The 26,003-nt window shown below is 47.1% G+C and overlaps 1 protein-coding gene across 11 annotated transcripts in view; it reads right to left on the bottom strand.

The window, feature by feature from the left end:
• The window catches only part of msi1a (musashi RNA binding protein 1a), a 334,588-nt gene that overhangs the window by 32,712 nt on the left and 275,873 nt on the right, over positions 1–26,003 (bottom strand). For 6 of the 11 annotated variants that reach the window (XM_036961341.1, XM_036961340.1, XM_036961342.1 and 3 more), the window contains exon 11: positions 3,105–3,224. In XM_036961341.1, coding sequence (XP_036817236.1) covers positions 3,105–3,224 — 120 coding nt within the window. The remainder of the gene's footprint in view (positions 1–3,104; positions 3,225–26,003) is intronic. The other 5 variants (XM_036961344.1, XM_036961343.1, XM_036961348.1 and 2 more) reach the window with 1 other exon arrangement.

The following is a 26,003-nucleotide window of genomic DNA, read 5'->3' as shown; positions in this document are numbered from 1 at the left end:
ATGATGTCATGGCTTTAACAGCTTCTGATAGGCTAATTGACATCATTTGAGTCAATTGGAGGTGTACATGTGGATGTATTTCAAGGCCTACCTTCAAACTCAGTGCATCTTTGCTTGACATCATGGGAAAATCTAAATAAATCAGCCAAGACCTCAGAAAAAAAATTGTAGACCTCCACAAGTCTGGTTCATCCTTGGGAGCAATTTCCAAACGCCTGAAGGTACCACATTCATCTGTACAAACAATAGTGCGCAAGTATAAACACCATGGGACCACGTAGCCATCATACCGCTCAGGAAGGAGACACGTTCTGTCTCCGAGAGATTAACATACTTTTGTGTGAAAAGTGCAAATCAATCCCTGAACAGCAGCAAAAGACCTTGTGAAGATGCTGGAGGAAACAGGTACAAAAGTATCTATATCCACAGTAAAACGCATCCTATAGCGACATAACCTGAAAGGCCACTCAGCAAAGAAGAAGCCACTGCTCCAAAACCAAAAAAAAGCCAGACTACGGTTTGCAACTGCACATGGGGACAAAGATCGTATTTTTTTGAGAAATGTTCTCTGGTCTGATGAAACAAAAATAGAACTGTTTGGCCATAATGACCATCGTTATCTTTGGAGGAAAAAGGGGGAGGCTTGCAAGCCGAAGAACACCATCCCAACCGTGAAGCACGGGGGTGGCAGCATCATGTTGTGGGGGTGCTTTGCTGCAGGAGGGACTGGTGCACTTCACAAAATAGATGGCATCATGAGGCTGGGAAATTACGTGGATATATTGAAGCAACATCTCAAGACATCAGTCAGGAGGTTAAAGCTTGGTCACAAATGGGTCTTCCAAATGGACATTGACCCCAAGCATACTTCCAAAGTTGTGGCAAAATGGCTTAAGGACAACAAAGTCAAGAGTGGAATGGCCATCACAAAGCCCTGACCTCAATCCTATAGAAAATGTGTGGGCAGAACTGAAAAAGCGTGTGCAAGCAAGGAGGCCGACAAACCTGACTCAGTTACACCAGCTCTATCAGGAGGAATGGGCCAACATTCACCTAACTTATTGTGGGAAGCTTGTGGAAGGCTACCCGAAATGTTTGACCCAAGTTAAATCATTTAAAGACAATGCTATCAAATACTAATTGAGTGTATGTAAACTTCTGACCCACCGGGAATGTGATGAAAGAAATAAAAGCTGGAATAAATCAATCTCTCTACTATTATTCTGACATTTCACATTCTTAAAATAAAGTGGTGATCCTAACTGACCTAAAACAGGGATTTTTTTTACTAGGATTAAATGTCAGGAATTGTGAAAAACTGAGTTGAAATGTATTTGGCTAAGGTGTATGTAAACTTCTTACTTCAACTGTAAGTATTGAATATTGCAATGGCTTATGTTTGAGATTAGGTCAAGTTATCTTTTGAGTAAATAAATAATCTGTCATAACAGCCTAACTTGATCCCAGACAGGGTCCTTTGTATACTGTTGCTCTGGGAACAGAACCAGTTGCATTGAACAGATGTGCTTCAAGGACCTACATCTGCAAACATCTGTTGAATCACTTCAAAACATTCCAACACATGATTGTCTTGTTCTTGATGGTGAGTGAGTTACAGTAACTGTGAGATGACCACACAGAACCTGAGCCAATTGCAGAAGGGCTCAGCCAGGGGACAACATTAGAATGTAATTATTACTGTGAGAGCCATCCTTTAGCATCACACAAAAGCCAGTTAGCATGGTGGGTAAGCTACCCAGCTATATATCAAAACTCCATCTGCTCCTTCACTTCAGACTAGATCTATGCAGAGTGGAGTTTGTAAACTCATGTATCTTGGTAATGAGTACTAGAGAAAGAAGTTGCAGAGAAAGGTCAAGTCTAAATGTCAGCAACATGGGCTCTGTGGGTCCTGTTGGTACCTTAGCCTTCCCCTCTGGTTCTCCCTGAGTGTGATACAGTTACAGAATCATCCAGGAGACAGTCAGTGGAAGAGCTGGAGCAACATACTGTACTGTAGCCAAGGGCTAGCTCTGTTACTGGCTCTCTGTCTCGCCCAGGTCAGCCCACCTGTATTGCCTAGGCCAGCCCTGCACTAACTTGCATGGAGTAAAGTAGGATAAACCCGGTCTAGTCTAACCATAGCCTTTATACTTGCCCCTGTCCTCATCCCCCAGACTCACCTAGGACATACGGCATCAAAGTATCTGCTTTTGATTTCTCATATCAGGTGTGTGTGTGCGTGCGGTGAGTGTGTGTTAGGCTGAACCTCCAACCCTAACTGTCAGAGTGCAGCCCAGCACCACACTGCTTCCAGGGGCCAGGCGTTCTGACAGCCAATTAGAGTGTCCGATCATTTTCCCTCGCAGCCAAAATGCCATCTGTCAATTCCAGCCCCACCTCTTGTTTTTCTCCAGTGTTTATTTAGCTATATATTGCTGTGTCTGTGGACAAAGTCAGTGTGATTGATTAAGCTATCGTACTAGCCAATCAATGGCCAGGGAATAGAAAAAGTCAACGAGGGAGCCAATTTAAGCAGAACTCAGGAATCTGGACACTCATGATGCTGGCTTGGTTATTTAGAGACTGGAAGGTGTTATAGGGACAAGCCGTATCCTAACTTGAGATTTGTGTGGAAGTCAGATTTTTGAGTAAACTAATCGATATCAGTAGGCACATCAGCACATGCTGATTTCAAGTTAGGAGCCTTCTCTGAAAGAGGTGTATGAGTGATACGAGTGACCGACACATGAGAAATCAACATCCTGCTCCCTGGATCTGCAGTCACATATTGTACTGTGGAGGTACATTACAGTAGGTAGCATTTCTACCTATCAAACACAGAGCTGGCAGGTATAGTAGCTCTGAATCAAGACAACTAGAGACTGCTACCCTGGTCCTATCCTCATCCTCTGTCCATTTTAGCCAGTGCAGAGGAAAGTGAGGAGAGAACGTGGAGTTTACTATGCTCTTTCTTTCCTCTCTTGTCTATTAAGAGAGAGTGTGTGTGTGTATACAGCAGGTGTGAGAAGAGTATCGGCGGCCAGTGAGAACAGAGCATGGAGCGTAGCAGTAGCCACACAGAATACCGACAGAGCGTTTACCTGCCCCTGCGTTCTGCTGGTATGCCATGTAGCCACCTCTTCCACGGGCCCCCCTACCTGAGCCACGCACTGCCGCCACTGCCGCCGCTGCCACCGGTCCATACGCCGTCGCTGGGAAGCCTGGGGGACAGAGGGGGACAAGGCATCAGTGTGTGTGGGAGCGAGAGTGTGTGTGAGGGGTCGGATTGTGTGTGACTGTGTGTGTGTGTGTGTGTGTGTGTGTGTGTGTGTGGGGGGGGGGGTTGTGTGTGACTGTGTGTGTGTGTGTGTGTGTGGGGGGGGGGGGTTGTGTGTGACTGTGTGTGTGTTTGTGTGTGTGTGTGGGGGGGGGGGGGTTGTGTGTGACTGTGTGTGTGTTTGTGTGTGTGTGTGTGGGGGGGGGTTGTGTGTGACTGTGTGTGTGTTTGTGTGTGTGTGTGTGTGTGGGGGGGGGGGGGGGTTGTGTGAGAAAGAGTGAATGTTTTAATCTGTGTGTATGGGGAGGGGGTTGACTCGTGTGAGAGAGAGTGACTTAGTGTGTGTATCTCTCCATATGCCCAGTAACTGGGATTAGTTTTGGATTAGCGAGTGACATAATTTTCTAACATGAGGAAAAGACGAGTGAGGGAATCTTCTAGTTGGCAAGCTGTATCAGGGGGAGGGACCAGTCTTCCAGATCCTCAAGAATGGGAAATAAAGGGTTAACTTGGATACACAACAAACATCATGCACCATGAAGACCGATATGGAAATTTGCAACACGCTTGCACACTTTGTCGTCCACTTAAGTAATTTATCTCGTCGACTCTGTGCGCTCTGTGCAGAGGAAGGGAGGGAGGGAGAAAGCCGTAAAGTCGGGAGAGCGAATCAGCTGCAGTTGTCAGCCGGCGAGGTTTATGCTTTGGAACTCAATCAATCAGGAGGATAATTTGGTCTCCAGAAAGCGTGACCGGCTGTTGCAGCCCTGGCGGACCACTGAGCCTGGGGAACGAGGGAGGAACAGTGGGATGATTTGTGGAAGAGAGGCGACTATGGGTAGGCTTGAGCAAGCTTCAGCCCCAGCCTCAGTCGACCTGTCATCCCTCTGCCGACCTGTTTTATCAGCGCTTTATGGTGTTATTATGGGTCTGGGCATCTGGGATTCATTGCTTAGTTCTGACTGCCCTTTGGGTGGAGGTTGGCTGGGGCAGGAGGACACAGGTTGAGGAGATTCTAGATAGAGGAGAGGAGAGAGGAGAAGAGAGCGAGAAAGAGAAGAGAGAGAGAGCAAGAGAGTGCGTGCATATTGAAACGTTCCTTTCTTTCAAGTGTTTTGCCATTGTTCCCAATATTCATAACACAATGAGGCTTAATTGTCTGTGGTTTGAAAGCACACAAGCCCTTTTCTGCTCTTCATTATCTCTTTCCCTGTCAATGATTTAACTTGCAAACAAATATAACAAAGAAGACAGTCTCCACAGCATTCTACAAAGATCTTTCCATGCAGTATGCACTCAGTTAAACAAGGCCAGTCAATATAGGTAGACTTTGGACAATAACCTTCCAATGTACATCTGTGTGGTTACCTATTCTTTCAATATCCTCACACAAAGAAGAGGGAGTTGCAGTCGGTCAACTAATCAGCTGCTGTTTAGGCTTTGATAAGCAACGGCAACCAGTAAAGTAGTTTGCTTTTGTCAAAAATACAGTTGTAGCCTTTGATAATAAAGTGATTGGGGAAGGGTTGTTGGTGAAGTTGGACATGCATTGACATGGCTGAGAGATGCTGTGCGTGTGTGTGTGTGTATGTGTATGTGTGTGTGTGTGTGTGTGTGTGTGTGTATGTGTGTGTGTGTGTGTGTGTGTATGTGTGTGTGTGTGTGTGTGTGTGTGTGTGTGTGTGTGTGTGTGTGTGTGTGTGTGTGTGTGTGTGTGTGTGTATGTGTGTATGTGTGTGTATGTGTATGTGTGTGTGTGTGTGTGTGTGAACACGGACCAGCTCCTGAGAGTGTGTACTCGCCCGTCGAGGGCCTGGATGTTCACTTTGACTGGGATCTGCAGTGTTCTAACATTAGAATTAAATATCATCATCATAGAGGGAGACAATGAAAGACCCAGCGAGGAGGACGAGGACTCAGTCAGTCAGAGTGGTTAGTTATTATGATATAAATATAATTACAGACCATCTCTCTCACTAATTAAAACATCTTTGGCTGCAGAGGGCTATTCATGGTAGAGGGCCCAGACACAATGGAGCAGTGACATTGGCAGATGGTTGTCTTCAGATAGGAGGGACACCATGTAATTCCACTTGTCTCTCTCTCTCTCTGCTTCTTTCTGTTCTCTCTTACTAAACAAAGCCAGTCCCCATCCTGTTCTATTAGGGGACTTAATAACCTCTGATTTGATGCTAATATATAATCAACAAATTGGACTTTGGGACGAGATTGGGAACAAGTCTGAACAAAAGACTGAGTTGATGTGTAATATTGAGAGACGCGAGTGCGTGTTAATGATAGGACAGTGATCTGTCCGCAGGAGGAAGTTATTGAGCGACTTGGTGCCCTTGGTTTGAGGCAGGCCCACTCACTAGACCAGTCCAAAAAGGCCACCAGGAGAAAGGGCAGACACAAGAGAAGGAAAAGGACAAGTGGAAGCGAGGTTCTAGGAAAGAGGACAATCAGAGAGCTGGTGGAGGTAAGTGGGCCTGAATGCTGTGCTCTGAGGGGCTGTGTTAAGGGGTGGTGAGGGTTAAGAGGAACACTGTGGTGTCCAGGATGAGGTGGTTCCCCTCCTGCAGGGACACTACATGGGTAGGGGCCTGGAGGTCAATGTGGAGGAGGACCATGCTGAGAGAGAGACTGGCTGGTAGATAAGGCCATGACGAACAGAAATATCTCTCTCTCCCTCTTCCTTTCTTTCTCTCTCTCTGTGGCAGCGCAGTGGGGTAGGATTGGACAGGTACGCTTTTCACACTGTGTTCATACTGAGCTTGGATTCTCACAGGCATACAAATGATTTGCTATCTGCCCTCCAATCTCCTCAGACATCAAGTCAAACATTTCACAACAAGTGCCAAATATTTCACGAGACAAAAAAGTGTCAATCTGTGTTTCTCCTTCACTGCCATAGTTGCGTCTCGGCAACCTGTAGCCTCTGTGTTCCATAGTTACTGTTCGATGGGCAAAGTTGTTGAGAGAGATAAGGTGTTGGGGATTAGCTGGGTTAATTAATAGATCTTAGGGCAGCTGTGGATGTTCATTGTTTTGTATTCACAGACTGCAGAGGCGCCGCCCAGGAGAACCTCAGCGACATTAAATCAATTTCATGGCTCCATTATTACTGGAGAGAAAAAGCCAATATTTAGCTGGTAGTTTCTGCAGGTTTCTATATATTTAGGTGGTAGTTTCTGCAGGGAACAAAGCCATCATTTGGGTTGACGCCGAGAGGACCAGACCTATTCGGTCTGTGCTGCCTTGTTTACCCGTCTCTCTACTCTGCTACCTATCCTCCTCTTTGACTAGCACTCCTAAATCTCCTTGTTGCATTTGTCTCTTTGCCTACTACTCTGCCTGTTTTTCCTATGTCTATACCAACCCTCTCTCCCTTCTCCAGTCCTCTCTCTCTCTCTCTTCTCCAGTCCTCTCTCTCTCTTCTCCAGTCCTCTCTCTCTCTCTTCTCCAGTCCTCTCTCTCTCTCCTCTAGCCCTCTCTCTCTCTTCTCCAGTCCTCTCTCTCTCTCTCTCTCTTCTCTAGTCCTCGATCTCTCTTCTCCAGTCCTCTCTCTCTCTCTCTTCTCCAGTCCTCTCTCTCTCTTCTCCTCTCTCTCTCTCTTCTCGAGTCCTCAATCTCTCTCTTCTCCAGTCCTCTCTCTCTCTCTTCTCCAGTCCTCTCTCTCTCTCTCTCTTCTCTAGTCCTCGATCTCTCTCTTCTCCAGTCCTCTCTCTCTCTCTTCTCCGTCCTCTATCTCTCTTCTCCAGTCCTCTCTCTCTCTCTTCTCCAGTCCTCTCTCTCTCTTCTCCAGTCCTCTCACTCTCTTCTCCAGTCCTCTCTCTCCTCCAGTCCTCTCTTTCTCTCTTCTCCAGTCATCTCCCTCTCTTCTCCAGTCCTGTCTCTTTCTTCTCCAGTCCTCTCTCTCTCTCTCTTCTCTAGTCCTCAATCTCTCTCTTCTCCAGTCCTCTCTCTCTCTCTTCTCCAGTCCTCTCTCTCTCTCTTCTCCAGTCCTCTCTCTCTTCTCCAGTTCTCTCTCTCTCTTCTCCAGTCCTCTCTCTCCTCCAGTCCTCTCTCTCTCTCTCTCTCCTCCAGTCCTCTCTCTCTCTCTTCTCCAGTCCTCTCTCTCTCTCTCTCTCTTCTCCAGTCATCTCTCTCTCTCTTCTCCAGTCCTCTCTCTTTCTTCTCCAGTCCTCTCTCTCTCTCTTCTCTAGTCCTCAATCTCTCTCTTCTCCAGTCCTCTCTCACTCTCTTCTCCAGTCCTCTCTCTCCTCCAGCCCTCTCGCTCTCTCTTCTCCAGTCCTCTCTCTCTCTCTCCCTCTCTCTCTCTCTCTCTCTTCTCCAGTCCTCTCTCTCTCTCTCCTCCAGCCCTCTCTCTCTCTTCTCCAGTCCTCTCTCTCTCTCTCTCTCTTCTCTAGTCCTCTCTCTCTCTCTCTTCTCCAGTCCTCTCTCTTTCTATTCTCTAGTCCTCTCTCACTCTCTCTCTCTCTTCTCTAGTCCTCTCTCTCTCTCTCTCTTCTCCAGTCCTCTCTATCTCTCTTCTCCAGTCCTCTCTCTCTCTCTCTCTCTCTCTCTTCTCTAGTCCTCTCTCTCGCTCTTCTCTAGTCCTCTCTCTCTCTCTTCTCCAGTCCTCTCTCTCTCGCTCTTCTCTAGTCCTCTCTCCCTCTCTTCTTCAGTCCTCTCACTCTCTCTTCTCCAGTCCTCTCTCTCTCTATTCTCTAGTCCTCTCTCACTCTCTCTATCTCTTCTCTAGTTCTCTCTCTCGCTCTCTTCTCCAGTCCTCTGTCTCTCTCTTCTCCAGTCCTCTCTCTCTCTTCTCTAGTCCTCTCTCTCTCTCTTCTCTAGTCCTCTCTCTCTCTTCTCTAGTCCTCTCTCTCACTCTTCTCTAGTCATCTCTCTCTCTCTTCTCTAGTCCTCTCTCTCTCTCCTCCAGCTCTCCCTCTCTCTCTTCTTCAGTCCTCTCTCTCTCTCTCTTCTTCAGTCCTCTCTCTCTCTCTCTCTCTTCTTCAGTCCTCTCTCTCTTTCTTCTCCAGTCCCCTCTCTCTCTCTCTTCACCAGTCCCCTCTCTCTTTCTTCTCCAGTCCTCTCTCTCTCTTCTCGAGTCCTCTCTCTCTCTCTCTCTCTCTTCTCTAGTCCTCTCTCTCTCTCCTCCAGCTATCCCTCTCTCTCTTCTCCAGTCCTCTCTCACTCTCTCTCTTCTTCAGTCCTCTCTCTCTTCTTCAGTCCTCTCTCTCTCTCTCTTCTTCAGTCCTCTCCCTCTTTCTTCTCCAGTCCCCTCTCTCTCTCTCTTCACCAGTCCCCTCTCTCTTTCTTCTCCAGTCCTCTCTCTCTCTTCTCGAGTCCTCTCTCTCTCTCTCTCTCTCTCCCTTCTCTAGTCCTCTCTCCCGCTCTCTTCTCCAGTCCTCTCTCTCTCTCTCCCTTTTCTAGTCCTCTCTCCCGCTCTCTTCTCCAGTCCTCTCTCTCTCTTCACCAGTCCTCTCTCTCTCTCTCTTCTCCAGTCCTCTCTCTCTCTTCTCCGTCCTCACTCTCTCTCTTCTCCAGTCCACTCTCTCTCTCTCTCTTCTCCAGTCCTCTCTCTCTCTCTTCTCCAGTCCTCTCTCTCTCTTCTCCGTCCTCTCTCTCTCTTCTCCGTCCTCTCTCTCTCTTCTCCGTCCTCTCTCTCTCTCCTCCGTCTTCTCTCTCTCTCTTCTCCAGTCCCCCCTCTCTCTCTCTTCTCCAGTCCTCTCTCTCTCTCTTCTCCAGTCCTCTCTCTCTCTTCTCCAGTCCTCTCTCTCTCTTCTCCGTCCTCTCTCTCTCTCTCTCACACACACACACACACACACACACACACACACACACAGAGGTGGTGATCCTGAAGCCCAAATGAGAATGAATGGCGCTGCACTGCAGAGACCTCTGCTACATTGCTCATTGAGTCTTGTGCACACAGGAAGTATGAGCTTATTCTTCCTGATGACTAAAACCACACCAGGGCTGTGAGGGAGAAAGGTCAGACAATTGTGATTTAGAATCTATTTTAAACTATGACAGCATGGCAGTTCTCTGGGACAAGGTATTCTGGGACATCATCCGCAGGCTGAACTATGTTCCAATGGTTGTTAACGGGCTAAGTAACAGTAACAGCTGTCTAGCCATAGCACATAGCAGGCTATGAGGAGAGGACCTGGGGGACATGTTGAGTACAGGGCCAGATTTACGAATGGGCATGTTATGTGCTATGGCTAGACATACCCTCTCCTCCTCACTAACTCTGTCTCCTTCCCTCACCCCAACAGCCCTTACCCTCTCCTACTCACTAACTCTGTCTCCTTTCCTCACCCCAACAGCCCTTATCCTCTCCTTGTCACTAACTCGGTCTCCTTCCCTCACCCAAACAGCCCTTACCCTCTCCTCCTCACACTCTCGGTCTCTGTTTCCTTTCCTCACCCCAACAACCCTTACCCTCTCCTCCTCACACTCTCGGTCTCTGTTTCCTTCCCTCACCCCATCAACCCTTACCCTCTCCTCCTCACTAACTCTGTCTCCTTCCCTCACCCCAACAGCCCTTACCCTCTCCTCCTCACACTCTCGGTCTCTGTTTCCTTTCCTCACCCCAACAACCCTTACCCTCTCCTCCTCACACTCTCGGTCTCTGTTTCCTTTCCTCACCCCAACAGCCCTTACCCTCTCCTCCTCACTAACTCTGTCTCCTTTCCTCACCCCAACAGCCCTTACCCTCTCCTCCTCACTCTCTCTGTCTCCTTTCCTCACCCCAACAGCCCTTACCCTCTCCTCCTCACTCTCTCTGTCTCCTTTCCTCACCCCAACAGCCCTTACCCTCTCCTCCTCACTCTCTCTGTCTCCTTTCCTCACCCCAACAGCCCTTACCCTCTCCTCCTCACGCTCTCGGTCTCTGTTTCCTTTCCTCACCCCAACAGCCCTTACCCTCTCCTCCTCACTAACTCTGTCTCCTTTCCTCACCCCAACAGCCCTTACCCTCTCCTCCTCACTCTCTCTGTCTCCTTTCCTCACCCCAACAGCCCTTACCCTCTCCTCCTCACTCTCTCTGTCTCCTTTCCTCACCCCAACAGCCCTTACCCTCTCCTCCTCACACTCTCGGTCTCTGTTTCCTTTCCTCACCCCAACAGCCCTTACCCTCTCCTCCTCACTCTCAATGTCTCCTTTCCTCACCCCAACAGCCCTTACCCTCTCTTCCTCACTAACTCTGCCTCCTTTCCTCACCCCAACAGCCCTTACCCTCTCCTCCTCACTCTCTCTGTCTCCTTTCCTCACCCCAACAGCCCTTACCCTCTCCTTCTCACTAACTCTGTCTCCTTCCCTCACCCCAACAGCCCTTATCCTCTCCTCCTCACTCTCTCTGTCTCCTTTCCTCACCCCAACAGCCCTTACCCTCTCCTCCTCACTCTCTCTGTCTCCTTTCCTCACCCCAACAGCCCTTATCCTCTCCTCCTCACTCTCTCTGTCTCCTTTCCTCACCCCAACAGCCCTTATCCTCTCCTTGTCACTAACTCGGTCTCCTTCCCTCACCCCAACAGCCCTTACCCTCTCCTCCTCACACTCTCGGTCTCTGTTTCCTTTCCTCACCCCAACAACCCTTACCCTCTCCTCCTCACACTCTCGGTCTCTGTTTCCTTTCCTCACCCCAACAGCCCTTACCCTCTCCTCCTCACTAACTCTGCCTCCTTTCCTCACCCCAACACTCCTTACCCTCTCCTCCTCACTCTCTCTGTCTCCTTTCCTCACCCCAACAGCCCTTACCCTCTCCTCCTCACTCTCTCTGTCTCCTTTCCTCACCCCAACAGCCCTTACCCTCTCCTCCTCACTAACTCTGTCTCCTTCCCTCACCCCAACAGCCCTTACCCTCTCCTCCTCACGCTCACGCTCTCGGTCTCTGTTTCCTTTCCTTACCCCAACAGCCCTTAGCCTCTCCTCCTCACTAACTCTGTCTCCTTCCCTCACCCCAACAGCCCTTACCCTCTCCTCCTCACGCTCTCGGCCTCTGTTTCCTTTCCTCACCCCAACAGCCCTTATCCTCTCCTTCTCACTAACTCAGTCTCCTTCCCTCACCCCAACAGCCCTTACCCTCTCCTCCTCACTAACTCTGTCTCCTTCCCTCACCCTAACAGCCCTTACCCTCTCCTCCTCACTCTCTCTCTCTCTGTCTCCTTTCCTCACCCCAACAGCCCTTACCCTCTCCTCCTCACTCTCTCTCTCTCTGTCTCCTTTCCTCACCCCAACAGCCCTTACCCTCTCCTCCTCACTCTTGTCTGCCACTATCACCTTTTCATCTCTTTTCCTTCCCTTGCTTCAGGCATAATATAAAGTTACCACAAAACCTTGAGAGTTACACAACCTAAAGAGCTTTTCTCTGAGTGTTGCTTCAGCTCCCACAGAAAGACTAGATTAGGTGATCAACACAGAAACCTCACTCCGGTAATAAACACTGACATGCGGTAGGGTTGACATGCTGTGGCAGAAATGAGTCGGATTTGCAATATGTGTTTTGTTTTCCCTTGTGACTCACAAGACAGCCTTGTCAGTCATCCAATAAGGCTTTCTAAAGCCTACAGAAAGGAAATCGCTCTCTGAAAAAAGGTTGAATTGTGTTAAAATAAGCAATGTAGGAGAGAGTGAATAATATGAAAAGAGCACAATCTCCATTGGCATCTGTTCATCGCACGGTGCAAGGAGAGGTGTTTCCTTTCTCTCTCTCTCTGTGTGTGTGTGTGTGTGTGTCATTGTCCGACAGAACGGAAAACTCTCTCTACTAGAGCTGCTGCTGCATGTGCTTACCAAAGAAGACCTCTGTGTGCAGCGCTTACCAAAGAAGACCTCTGTGTGCAGCGCTTATCAAAGAAGACCTCTGTGTGCAGCGCTTATCAAAGAAGACCTCTGTGTGCAGCGCTTATCAAAGAAGACCTCTGTGTGCAGCGCTTATCAAAGAAGACCTCTGTGTGTAGCTCTTCTCAAAGAAGACCTCTGTGTGCAGCGCTTATCAAAGAAGACCTCTGTGTGCAGCGCTTATCAAAGAAGACCTCTGTGTGCAGCGCTTATCAAAGAAGACCTCTGTGTGCAGCGCTTATCAAAGAAGACCTCTGTGTGTAGCTCTTCTCAAAGAAGACCTCTGTGTGCAGCGCTTATCAAAGAAGACTTCTGTGTGCAGCGCTTACCAAAGAAGACCTCTGTGTGCAGCGCTTATCAAAGAAGACCTCTGTGTGTAGCTCTTCTCAAAGAAGACCTCTGTGTGCAGCGCTTATCAAAGAAGACCTCTGTGTGTAGCGCTTATCAAAGAAGACCTCTGTGTGTAGCTCTTCTCAAAGAAGACCTCTGTGTGCAGCGCTTATCAAAGAAGACCTCTGTGTGTAGCTCTTCTCAAAGAAGACCTCTGTGTGCAGCGCTTATCAAAGAAGACCTCTGTGTGCAGCGCTTACCAAAGAAGACCTCTGTGTGCAACGCTTATCAAAGAAGACCTCTGTGTGCAGCGCTTACCAAAGAAGACCTCTGTGTGCAGCGCTTATCAAAGAAGACTTCTGTGTGCAGCGCTTACCAAAGAAGACCTCTGTGTGCAGCGCTTACCAAAGAAGACCTCTGTGTGCAGCGCTTACCAAAGAAGACCTCTGTGTGCAGCGCTTACCAAAGAAGACCTCTGTGTGCAGCGCTTACCAAAGAAGACTTCCGTGTGCAGCACTTCTGACAGAAGACCTCTGTGTGCAGCGCTTATCAAAGAAGACCTCTGTGTGCAGCGCTTATCAAAGAAGACCTCTGTGTGCAGCGCTTATCAAAGAAGACCTCTGTGTGCAGCGCTTACCAAAGAAGACCTCTGTGTGCAGCGCTTACCAAAGAAGACTTCTGTGTGCAGCGCTTACCAAAGAAGACCTCTGTGTGCAGCGCTTACCAAAGAAGACCTCTGTGTGCAGCGCTTACCAAAGAAGACCTCTGTGTGCAGCGCTTACCAAAGAAGACCTCTGTGTGCAGCGCTTACCAAAGAAGACCTCTGTGTGCAGCGCTTACCAAAGAAGACCTCTGTGTGCAGCGCTTACCAAAGAAGACCTCTGTGTGCAGCGCTTACCAAAGAAGACTTCTGTGTGTAGCGCTTATCAAAGAAGACTTCTGTGTGCAGCACTTCTGACAGAAGACCTCTGTGTGCAGCGCTTACCAAAGAAGACCTCTGTGTGCAGCGCTTATCAAAGAAGACCTCTGTGTGCAGCGCTTATCAAAGAAGACTTCTGTGTGCAGCGCTTACCAAAGAAGACCTCTGTGTGCAGCGCTTACCAAAGAAGACCTCTGTGTGTAGCTCTTCTCAAAGAAGACCTCTGTGTGCAGCGCTTACCAAAGAAGACTTCTGTGTGCAGCGCTTATCAAAGAAGACCTCTGTGTGCAACGCTTACCAAAGAAGACTTCTGTGTGCAGAGCTTACCAAAGAAGACTTCTGTGTGCAGCGCTTACCAAAGAAGACCTCTGTGTGCAGCGCTTATCAAAGAAGACCTCTGTGTGCAGCGCTTACCAAAGAAGACTTCTGTGTGCAGCGCTTCTCAAAGAAGACCTCTGTGTGTAGCACTTCTGACAGAAGACCTCTGGGTGCAGCGCTTACCAAAGAAGACCTCTGTGTGCAGCGCTTCTCAAAGAAGACCTCTGTGTGTAGCACTTCTGACAGAAGACCTCTGTGTGCAGCGCTTACCAAAGAAGACTTCTGTGTGCAGCGCTTACCAAAGAAGACCTCTGTGTGCAGCACTTCTGACAGAAGACCTCTGTGTGCAGCGCTTACCAAAGAAGACTTCTGTGTGCAGCGCTTCTCAAAGAAGACCTCTGTGTGTAGCACTTCTGACAGAAGACCTCTGTGTGCAGCGCTTACCAAAGAAGACTTCTGTGTGCAGCGCTTACCAAAGAAGACTTCTGTGTGCAGCGCTTCTCAAAGAAGACCTCTGTGTGTAGCACTTCTGACAGAAGACCTCTGTGTGCAGCGCTTACCAAAGAAGACTTCTGTGTGCAGCGCTTACCAAAGAAGACCTCTGTGTGCAGCGCTTCTCAAAGAAGACCTCTGTGTGCAGCGCTTACCAAAGAAGACTTCTGTGTGCAGCGCTTATCAAAGAAGACCTCTGTGTGCAGCGCTTACCAAAGAAGACCTCTGTGTGCAGTGCTTATCAAAGAAGACCTCTGTGTGCAGCGCTTATCAAAGAAGACCTCTGTGTGCAGCGCTTATCAAAGAAGACCTCTGTGTGCAGCTCTTCTGACAGAAGACCTCTGTGTGCAGCGCTTATCAAAGAAGACCTCTGTGTGCAGCGCTTCTCAAAGAAGACCTCTGTGTGCAGCGCTTATCAAAGAAGACTTCTGTGTGCAGCACTTCTGACAGAAGACCTCTGTGTGCAGCGCTTCTCAAAGAAGACCTCTGTGTGCAGCGCTTATCAAAGAAGACCTCTGTGTGCAGCGCTTACCAAAGAAGACCTCTGTGTGCAGCGCTTATCAAAGAAGACCTCTGTGTGCAGCGCTTATCAAAGAAGACCTCTGTGTGCAGCGCTTATCAAAGAAGACCTCTGTGTGTAGCTCTTCTCAAAGAAGACCTCTGTGTGCAGCGCTTATCAAAGAAGACCTCTGTGTGTAGCTCTTCTCAAAGAAGACCTCTGTGTGCAGCGCTTATCAAAGAAGACCTCTGTGTGCAGCGCTTACCAAAGAAGACCTCTGTGTGCAACGCTTATCAAAGAAGACCTCTGTGTGCAGCGCTTACCAAAGAAGACCTCTGTGTGCAGCGCTTATCAAAGAAGACTTCTGTGTGCAGCGCTTACCAAAGAAGACCTCTGTGTGCAGCGCTTACCAAAGAAGACCTCTGTGTGCAGCGCTTACCAAAGAAGACCTCTGTGTGCAGCGCTTACCAAAGAAGACCTCTGTGTGCAGCGCTTACCAAAGAAGACTTCCGTGTGCAGCACTTCTGACAGAAGACCTCTGTGTGCAGCGCTTATCAAAGAAGACCTCTGTGTGCAGCGCTTATCAAAGAAGACCTCTGTGTGCAGCGCTTATCAAAGAAGACCTCTGTGTGCAGCGCTTACCAAAGAAGACCTCTGTGTGCAGCGCTTACCAAAGAAGACTTCTGTGTGCAGCGCTTACCAAAGAAGACCTCTGTGTGCAGCGCTTACCAAAGAAGACCTCTGTGTGCAGCGCTTACCAAAGAAGACCTCTGTGTGCAGCGCTTACCAAAGAAGACCTCTGTGTGCAGCGCTTACCAAAGAAGACCTCTGTGTGCAGCGCTTACCAAAGAAGACCTCTGTGTGCAGCGCTTACCAAAGAAGACCTCTGTGTGCAGCGCTTACCAAAGAAGACTTCTGTGTGTAGCGCTTATCAAAGAAGACTTCTGTGTGCAGCACTTCTGACAGAAGACCTCTGTGTGCAGCGCTTACCAAAGAAGACCTCTGTGTGCAGCGCTTATCAAAGAAGACCTCTGTGTGCAGCGCTTATCAAAGAAGACTTCTGTGTGCAGCGCTTACCAAAGAAGACCTCTGTGTGCAGCGCTTACCAAAGAAGACCTCTGTGTGTAGCTCTTCTCAAAGAAGACCTCTGTGTGCAGCGCTTACCAAAGAAGACTTCTGTGTGCAGCGCTTATCAAAGAAGACCTCTGTGTGCAACGCTTACCAAAGAAGACTTCTGTGTGCAGAGCTTACCAAAGAAGACTTCTGTGTGCAGCGCTTACCAAAGAAGACCTCTGTGTGCAGCGCTTATCAAAGAAGACCTCTGTGTGCAGCGCTTACCAAAGAAGACTTCTGTGTGCAGCGCTTACCAAAGAAGACCTCTGTGTGCAGCGCTTACCAAAGAAGACCTCTGTGTGCAGCGCTTACCAAAGAAGACCTCTGTGTGCAGCGCTTACCAAAGAAGACCTCTGTGTGCAGCGCTTACCAAAGAAGACCTCTGTGTGCAGCGCTTACCAAAGAAGACCTCTGTGTGCAGCGCTTACCAAAGAAGACCTCTGTGTGCAGCGCTTACCAAAGAAGACTTCTGTGTGTAGCGCTTATCAAAGAAGACTTCTGTGTGCAGCACTTCTGACAGAAGACCTCTGTGTGCAGCGCTTACCAAAGAAGACCTCTGTGTGCAGCGCTTATCAAAGAAGACCTCTGTGTGCAGCGCTTATCAAAGAAGACTTCTGTGTGCAGCGCTTACCAAAGAAGACCTCTGTGTGCAGCGCTTACCAAAGAAGACCTCTGTGTGTAGCTCTTCTCAAAGAAGACCTCTGTGTGCAGCGCTTACCAAAGAAGACTTCTGTGTGCAGCGCTTATCAAAGAAGACCTCTGTGTGCAACGCTTACCAAAGAAGACTTCTGTGTGCAGAGCTTACCAAAGAAGACTTCTGTGTGCAGCGCTTACCAAAGAAGACCTCTGTGTGCAGCGCTTATCAAAGAAGACCTCTGTGTGCAGCGCTTACCAAAGAAGACTTCTGTGTGCAGCGCTTCTCAAAGAAGACCTCTGTGTGTAGCACTTCTGACAGAAGACCTCTGGGTGCAGCGCTTACCAAAGAAGACCTCTGTGTGCAGCGCTTCTCAAAGAAGACCTCTGTGTGTAGCACTTCTGACAGAAGACCTCTGTGTGCAGCGCTTACCAAAGAAGACTTCTGTGTGCAGCGCTTACCAAAGAAGACCTCTGTGTGCAGCACTTCTGACAGAAGACCTCTGTGTGCAGCGCTTACCAAAGAAGACTTCTGTGTGCAGCGCTTCTCAAAGAAGACCTCTGTGTGTAGCACTTCTGACAGAAGACCTCTGTGTGCAGCGCTTACCAAAGAAGACTTCTGTGTGCAGCGCTTACCAAAGAAGACTTCTGTGTGCAGCGCTTCTCAAAGAAGACCTCTGTGTGTAGCACTTCTGACAGAAGACCTCTGTGTGCAGCGCTTACCAAAGAAGACTTCTGTGTGCAGCGCTTACCAAAGAAGACCTCTGTGTGCAGCGCTTCTCAAAGAAGACCTCTGTGTGCAGCGCTTACCAAAGAAGACTTCTGTGTGCAGCGCTTATCAAAGAAGACCTCTGTGTGCAGCGCTTACCAAAGAAGACCTCTGTGTGCAGTGCTTATCAAAGAAGACCTCTGTGTGCAGCGCTTATCAAAGAAGACCTCTGTGTGCAGCGCTTATCAAAGAAGACCTCTGTGTGCAGCTCTTCTGACAGAAGACCTCTGTGTGCAGCGCTTATCAAAGAAGACCTCTGTGTGCAGCGCTTCTCAAAGAAGACCTCTGTGTGCAGCGCTTATCAAAGAAGACTTCTGTGTGCAGCACTTCTGACAGAAGACCTCTGTGTGCAGCGCTTCTCAAAGAAGACCTCTGTGTGCAGCGCTTATCAAAGAAGACCTCTGTGTGCAGCGCTTACCAAAGAAGACCTCTGTGTGCAGCGCTTATCAAAGAAGACCTCTGTGTGCAGCGCTTATCAAAGAAGACCTCTGTGTGCAGCGCTTATCAAAGAAGACCTCTGTGTGTAGCTCTTCTCAAAGAAGACCTCTGTGTGCAGCGCTTATCAAAGAAGACCTCTGTGTGTAGCTCTTCTCAAAGAAGACCTCTGTGTGCAGCGCTTATCAAAGAAGACCTCTGTGTGCAGCGCTTACCAAAGAAGACCTCTGTGTGCAACGCTTATCAAAGAAGACCTCTGTGTGCAGCGCTTACCAAAGAAGACCTCTGTGTGCAGCGCTTATCAAAGAAGACTTCTGTGTGCAGCGCTTACCAAAGAAGACCTCTGTGTGCAGCGCTTACCAAAGAAGACCTCTGTGTGCAGCGCTTACCAAAGAAGACCTCTGTGTGCAGCGCTTACCAAAGAAGACCTCTGTGTGCAGCGCTTACCAAAGAAGACTTCCGTGTGCAGCACTTCTGACAGAAGACCTCTGTGTGCAGCGCTTATCAAAGAAGACCTCTGTGTGCAGCGCTTATCAAAGAAGACCTCTGTGTGCAGCGCTTATCAAAGAAGACCTCTGTGTGCAGCGCTTACCAAAGAAGACCTCTGTGTGCAGCGCTTACCAAAGAAGACTTCTGTGTGCAGCGCTTACCAAAGAAGACCTCTGTGTGCAGCGCTTACCAAAGAAGACCTCTGTGTGCAGCGCTTACCAAAGAAGACCTCTGTGTGCAGCGCTTACCAAAGAAGACTTCTGTGTGCAGCGCTTATCAAAGAAGACCTCTGTGTGCAACGCTTACCAAAGAAGACTTCTGTGTGCAGCGCTTACCAAAGAAGACTTCTGTGTGCAGCGCTTACCAAAGAAGACCTCTGTGTGCAGCGCTTACCAAAGAAGACTTCTGTGTGCAGCGCTTCTCAAAGAAGACCTCTGTGTGTAGCACTTCTGACAGAAGACCTCTGTGTGCAGCGCTTACCAAAGAAGACTTCTGTGTGCAGCGCTTCTCAAAGAAGACCTCTGTGTGTAGCACTTCTGACAGAAGACCTCTGTGTGCAGCGCTTACCAAAGAAGACTTCTGTGTGCAGCGCTTACCAAAGAAGACTTCTGTGTGCAGCGCTTCTCAAAGAAGACCTCTGTGTGTAGCACTTCTGACAGAAGACCTCTGTGTGCAGCGCTTACCAAAGAAGACTTCTGTGTGCAGCGCTTACCAAAGAAGACCTCTGTGTGCAGCGCTTGTCAAAGAAGACCTCTGTGTGCAGCGCTTACCAAAGAAGACTTCTGTGTGCAGCGCTTATCAAAGAAGACCTCTGTGTGCAGCGCTTACCAAAGAAGACCTCTGTGTGCAGTGCTTATCAAAGAAGACCTCTGTGTGCAGCGCTTATCAAAGAAGACCTCTGTGTGCAGCGCTTATCAAAGAAGACCTCTGTGTGCAGCTCTTCTGACAGAAGACCTCTGTGTGCAGCGCTTATCAAAGAAGACCTCTGTGTGCAGCGCTTCTCAAAGAAGACCTCTGTGTGCAGCGCTTATCAAAGAAGACTTCTGCGTGCAGCACTTCTGACAGAAGACCTCTGTGTGCAGCGCTTCTCAAAGAAGACCTCTGTGTGCAGCGCTTATCAAAGAAGACCTCTGTGTGCAGCGCTTACCAAAGAAGACCTCTGTGTGCAGCGCTTATCAAAGAAGACCTCTGTGTGCAGCGCTTACCAAAGAAGACCTCTGTGTGCAGCGCTTACCAAAGAAGACCTCTGTGTGTAGCTCTTCTCAAAGAAGACCTCTGTGTGCAGCGCTTACCAAAGAAGACTTCTGTGTGCAACGCTTATCAAAGAAGACCTCTGTGTGCAGCGCTTACCAAAGAAGACCTCTGTGTGCAGCGCTTATCAAAGACCTCTGTGTGCAGCACTTCTGACAGAAGACCTCTGTGTGCAGCGCTTATCAAAGAAGACCTCTGTGTGCAGCGCTTACCAAAGAAGACCTCTGTGTGCAGCGCTTATCAAAGAAGACCTCTGTGTGCAGCGCTTATCAAAGAAGACCTCTGTGTGCAGCACTTCTGACAGAAGACCTCTGTGTGCAGCGCTTATCAAAGAAGACCTCTGTGTGCAGCGCTTACCAAAGAAGACCTCTGTGTGCAGCGCTTATCAAAGAAGACCTCTGTGTGCAGCGCTTATCAAAGAAGACCTCTGTGTGCAGCGCTTATCAAAGAAGACCTCTGTGTGCAGCGCTTATCAAAGAAGACCTCTGTGTGCAACGCTTATCAAAGGCATGCCTCAGTCTGAACACTGGAAGCACCAAGCTCAGGGGAAAACTGACTGACTCTCTGAGCCACAAACAGCATTCAGCCATAGTACTGGTGCCGATCTGCCTCACTACCTCTACCACTATCCAGAGCCTTAATGTGTCTACATTGACAGAGAAGAAGAATCGACTCTTCAGCCCATTCAGATGTGTGACATAGCAGGGAATGAATGTGTGATGAACAGCATGTGTACAGTAAGGCTGAGAATAATGTGACTTTAAAGCCATATAGGGATGTATAGTACTGTATAGTTCAATCATGTAACACCCCCCAGATAACTCCTGTCTGTCTACCCTACTCTAAGAAGAACAGAGTAGAGAAACACACTTAGAGGAGGAAGACAGGAAGAACAGAGGTAACATATTCATCACTGTTTTCCCAGTGTTAATACATTATCTGTTATGTGACTGTTGTGATTTCCCAGTGTTAATACATGATCTATTATGTGACTTATGATTTCCCAGTGTTAATACATTATCTATTATGTGACTTATGATAGCCCAGTGTTAATACATTATTTGTTATGTGACTGTTATGATTTCCCAGTGTTAATACATGATCTATTATGTGACTTATGATTTCCCAGTGTTAATACATTATCTATTATGTGACTTATGATTTCCCAGTGTTAATACATTATCTATTATGTGACTTATGATTTCCCAGTGTTAATACATTATCTATTATGTGACTTATGATAGCCCAGTGTTAATACATTATCTGTTATGTGACTGTTGTGATTTCCCAGTGTTAATACATTATTTGTTATGTGACTGTTGTGATTTCCCAGTGTTAATACATTATCTGTTATGTGACTTATGATTTCCCAGTGTTAATACATTATCTGTTATGTGACTTATGATTTCCCAGTGTTAATACATTATCTGTTATGTGACTGTTGTGATTTCCCAGTGTTAATACATTATTTGTTATGTGACTTATGATTTCCCAGTGTTAATACATTATCTATTATGTGACTTATGATAGCCCAGTGTTAATACATTATTTGTTATGTGACTGTTGTGATTTCCCAGTGTTAATACATTATCTATTATGTGACTTATGATTTCCCAGTGTTAATACATTATCTATTATGTGACTTATGATAGCCCAGTGTTAATACATTATTTGTTATGTGACTGTTGTGATTTCCCAGTGTTAATACATTATCTATTATGTGACTTATGATAGCCCAGTGTTAATACATTATCTGTTATGTGACTGTTGTGATTTCCCAGTGTTAATACATTATCTGTTATGTGACTGTTGTGATTTCCCAGTGTTAATACATTATTTGTTATGTGACTGTTATGATTTCCCAGTGTTAATACATTATCTATTATGTGACTGTTATAATTTCCCAGTATTAATATATTATCTGTTATGTGACTTATGATTTCCCAGTGTTAATACATTATCTGTTATGTGACTGTTGTGATTTCCCAGTGTTAATACATTATCTGTTATGTGGCTGTTGTGATTTCCCAGTGTTAATACATTATTTGTTATGTGACTGTTATGATTTCCCAGTGTTAATACATTATCTATTATGTGACTTATGATTTCCCAGTGTTAATACATTATCTATTATGTGACTTGTGATTTCCCAGTGTTAATACATTATCTATTATGTGACATATGATTTCCCAGTGTTAATACATTATCTATTATGTGACATATGATTTCCCAGTGTTAATACATTATCTATTATGTGACTTATGATTTCCCAGGATTAATAAATTATCTATTATGTGACTTATGATTTCCCAGTGTTAATACATTATCTATTATGTGACTTATGATTTCCCAGTATTAATATATTATCTGTTATGTGACATGATTTCCCAGGATTAATAAATTATGTTATGTGACTGTTATGATTTCCCAGTGTTAATACATTATCTATTATGTGACTGATATGATTTCCCACTGTTAATACATTATCTGTTATGTGACTCATTAATCCACAGTGTTAATACATGATCTATTATGTGACTGTTGTGATTTCTCAGTGTTAATACATTATGTGTTATGTGACTGTTGTGATTTCTCAGTGTTAATACATTATTTGTTATGTGACTGTTGTGATTTCTCAGTGTTAATACATTATTTGTTATGTGACTGTTGTGATTTCTCAGTGTTAATACATTATTTGTTATGTGATTGTTGTGATTTCTCAGTGTTAATACATTATTTGTTATGTGATTGTTGTGATTTCTCAGTGGTAATACATTATTTGTTATGTGATTGTTGTGATTTCTCAGTGTTAATACATTATGTGTTATGTGACTGTTGTGATTTCTCAGTGGTAATACATTATTTGTTATGTGACTGTTGTGATTTCTCAGTGTTAATACATTATTTGTTATGTGACTGTTGTGATTTCTCAGTGTTAATACATTATTTGTTATGTGACTGTTGTGATTTCTCAGTGTTAATATATCAGTCCTATTCAAATGGCTTACTTATCCTCAGCTATTATTAACAGTGGGACGGTGCTGAAGAGCAAATAGCCTCTGCTGATAAAAACAGCTTTTATGGAGAGGGATGTCTGGCCTGGTGTGTATGTCTACTACAAAGTTATCTCTGTTTTAACAAAAGTACCAATGCATTTTGTTATGTTTTTGGACAGACAGATATGATGGAGAGAAAAAACCAGCCAGTCCCTACAAAGCATTATACTGTATATACACACCAGGGATATTTCAGATGACTCTGGGTCCAGCTAATGGTGCATTTCACACCGTCTATTTCTGAAGGCACTAAGGCATAGCAGGCCTCAATTGGCGCATCCATCCATCTACCACTCCACATACTAAAGAGCACTGTCCACTGTGTAGATCAAAACAGAACAGGGGGCCTCTAATCTGTACTCTCCATCAGACAGACGGGCTGTGCTTTGAGAGCACAACCCACCGCTATCTCCTTCCAGGTGTGAGGCAACATCACATAGCCTTTGAACTAATGGAGAAATAGGTTGAAATGCAGCCAGTATGGAGAGGCTGTCAACTCCTAAACCGAGAGGGTGGAGCACTCTATCTATACAGCCACTTGAGTCCAACCATGCTCCCAAAAAGACTAAGTAGGTCACTGTCTGTATATACTGTACCATAGTACTTTATCAACATTTAAATACATTTGCATCCGCATCAAGTCTTCATCACAACTGGAAAATGTGGGATACATATTGGAAGAATTTCTGAAAACCACAGAGACCTGTTTAAGTAAAGCCTGGGTCATTGTAGACAACGGGCCTACTCTTGGTCTCTGGTCTCCTGGTCTCTGGTCCCCTGGTCCCCCTGCATGTGAAGCTTTTCCTCATTGACAGCATATTCAGAGCATAACCCCCTGCATCACCCTATCCTCTCTACCCGCTTGCCTCAGAGGTGACAAACCGTGTGTAACATGCAATTAGGCAGCTCAGTACCATCACATGGGTGAAGGGGATGACACCTGGGGTGTATTGGGGTGATGACAGCCCTTGTCCCAATGCTCCTTGTCGTTCCAGACCGCTGCCTACACAATGAGGGCAAGACGACAGGGGGAGACGACAGGGGGAGACGACAGGAGGAGACGATGGGGGGAAACGACGGGGGGAGACGACGAGGGGAGACGACGGGGGGAGATGACGGGAGACGACGGGGGGAGACGACAGGGGGAGACGACAGGGGGAGACGACAGGGGGAGACGACGGGGCGAGACGACGGGGGGAGACGACAGGGGGAGACGACGGGGCGAGACGACGGGGCGAGACGACAGGGGGAGACGACAGGGGGAGACGACAGGGCGAGACGACAGGGCGAGACGACAGGGGGAGCTCAGTAGAGGCTCGCTAGGATGATAAAGACTGCGTCTGAAGCTGTCACTGTCTCCATCTCTACCATCTTCCTTTCCCTCCACCTCTCCTTCCTGTCACTGTCTCCTTCTCTACCATCTTCCTTTCCCTCCACCTCTCCTTCCTGTCACTGTCTCCTTCTCTACCATATTCCTTTCCCTCCACCTCTCCTTTTTGTCACCGTCTCCTTCTCTACCATCTTCCTTTCCCTTCACCTCTCCTTCCTGTCACTGTCTCCTTCTCTACCATCTTCCTTTCCCTCCACCTCTCCTTCCTGTCACTGTCTCCTCGTCTACCATCTTCCTTTCCCTCCACCTCTCCTTCCTGTCACTGTCTCCTTCTCTACCATCTTCCTTTCCCTCCACCTCTCCTTCCTGTCACTGTCTCCTTCTCTACCATCTTCCTTTCCCTCCACCTCTCCTTCTCGCCCTCCACCTTTGTCTTTGGTGTGTGTGTGTTCAGTGTGTGTGTGTGTGTGTGTGTACACACAATTGGTACTATACGTGTGAGTACCAGAAATGCTCACAATAATAGTAACCCCCCCCAAATTCTGAAGTCCTCACTTGTAAAAAGGCAATTTCAGGTTTAGGGGTTAGGTTTAGGGTTAAAATTAGGGTTAGGGAAAATATGATTTTGAATGGGAATCAACTGTTGGTCCCCAAAGTATAGTAAGAAATAGAAACGTGTGTGTGTGTGTCTGTGCTCAAGAGGAATAGTGTAGAGGGAACACAGAGGGACAAGGCCATCTGATGGACACAAAAGCCTCTATTAGATCTTGCCTTGCATGATAGGACACAACCTCTCACAGCACAAATCAGGGATATAAATGTCACCTTACATGGAGGGACAGGGAGAGCCAGAGGCAGACAGCCAGGGCAGTTGCAGACATTGACTGGCCAAAATAATTGAGAAATAGCCCTTAGAGAGCCCAGGTCCCATGTTTGATCCAGAATGGAGTCAACCTGTAACATACTGCTCCACTGCTCTGCTGATAATGAGACCCTGGCAGTCCTACCACACAGGAGGGCTGTTTATGGCTGTGCCAGTCCCAGTGTGTTAGTCTCAGCAGTGGTATTAAGGCTGTTTCCATATACATTGACAGCCGTCATGATTGTGTGTGTGTGTGTGTGTGTGTGTTTCAAAGCCAAAGCACAGCGGTTCTCTGTTCCCAGCCTGTGACACGTTGAAGGCATTTGCCTCTGCACACCCACTGGGTTAATGAGCAGGCTTTTCAATTAGAGGTGATTTTCTCTGAGGAGCTGCTGGATGAGTTGGCCCAGCTGCCTGGGTGCCTGCTGCTCTCACTGGCACTCTCTCTGTTCCTCTCTCTCTCTCCATTTCTCCCTTCCCTTACAGCCCCCCCCCTCCCTTCCTCTCTCCCTGTCCCTGTCCCCCTCTCTCTGCTCCCTTCTGTCTCCCTTTCTCTCTCTGTCCCGCTCTCTCAGTGGCAGACTGGGACAAGGAATAAGTTAACACATCCAAGCAGGAATGCATGAACCTAATCCAGTGATGTAATATATTTTGGGTTGACAATTAGACTATAGTTGCTGTAATTTACTGTCAAATAGGACTTTTTTTCAATAGAGATGAATTACACACATGAATTACACTAACCAGTGGCGACCCATTATTCAGGGCAGGTGGGGCTCGTTTTGAATACCACATTTTCAGGGGGAAATTTTGTTATGTTAGCATTAATACGTGTCACATATCAGTTTGCAAAAAATGTAGTAAAGCCGCATTGAGTAAGGCAGATCCAAAATGTAGTGGTGGTGGTGGTGGGGGAGCCAGGGGAAAATACGGAGCGTAGGTGTTGGTAATGTTCTCTATTTGCGCCATGATAAGCTCAGTGTTCTGTCACTTGTGGGGACGGTACTGTATCTAGAAAATGGAGTGGCTGTGTGGTCCCAAATCTGGGATTAAGTGTTTCTTTTTCAAGTTTAAAAGAATAAACATTGACCATACTGTCAATGAACCATGATTTGTGCTGTGCTCAAAACAACTGTTAACTTTTTTGGGATGAATAGCGTGCCCAGAGTGAACTGCCTCCTACTCTGTCCCAGATGCTAATATTTTTATTTATTTTATTTATTTACTTCACCTTTATTTAACCAGGTAGGCTAGTTGAGAACAAGTTCTCATTTGCAACTGCGACCTGGCCAAGATAAAGCGTAGCAATTCGACACATACAACAACACAGAGTTTCACATGGAATAAACAAAACATACAGTCAATAATACAGTAGAACAAAAGAAAACAAAAAGT

The sequence above is a fragment of the Oncorhynchus mykiss genome, chromosome 24 (genome assembly GCF_013265735.2).
Source record: "Oncorhynchus mykiss isolate Arlee chromosome 24, USDA_OmykA_1.1, whole genome shotgun sequence".
NCBI classification, from domain to species: domain Eukaryota; kingdom Metazoa; phylum Chordata; class Actinopteri; order Salmoniformes; family Salmonidae; genus Oncorhynchus; species Oncorhynchus mykiss.
The sequence above is the reverse complement of the archived record's forward strand: the minus strand, read 5'-3'. Positions and strand labels throughout refer to the sequence as shown.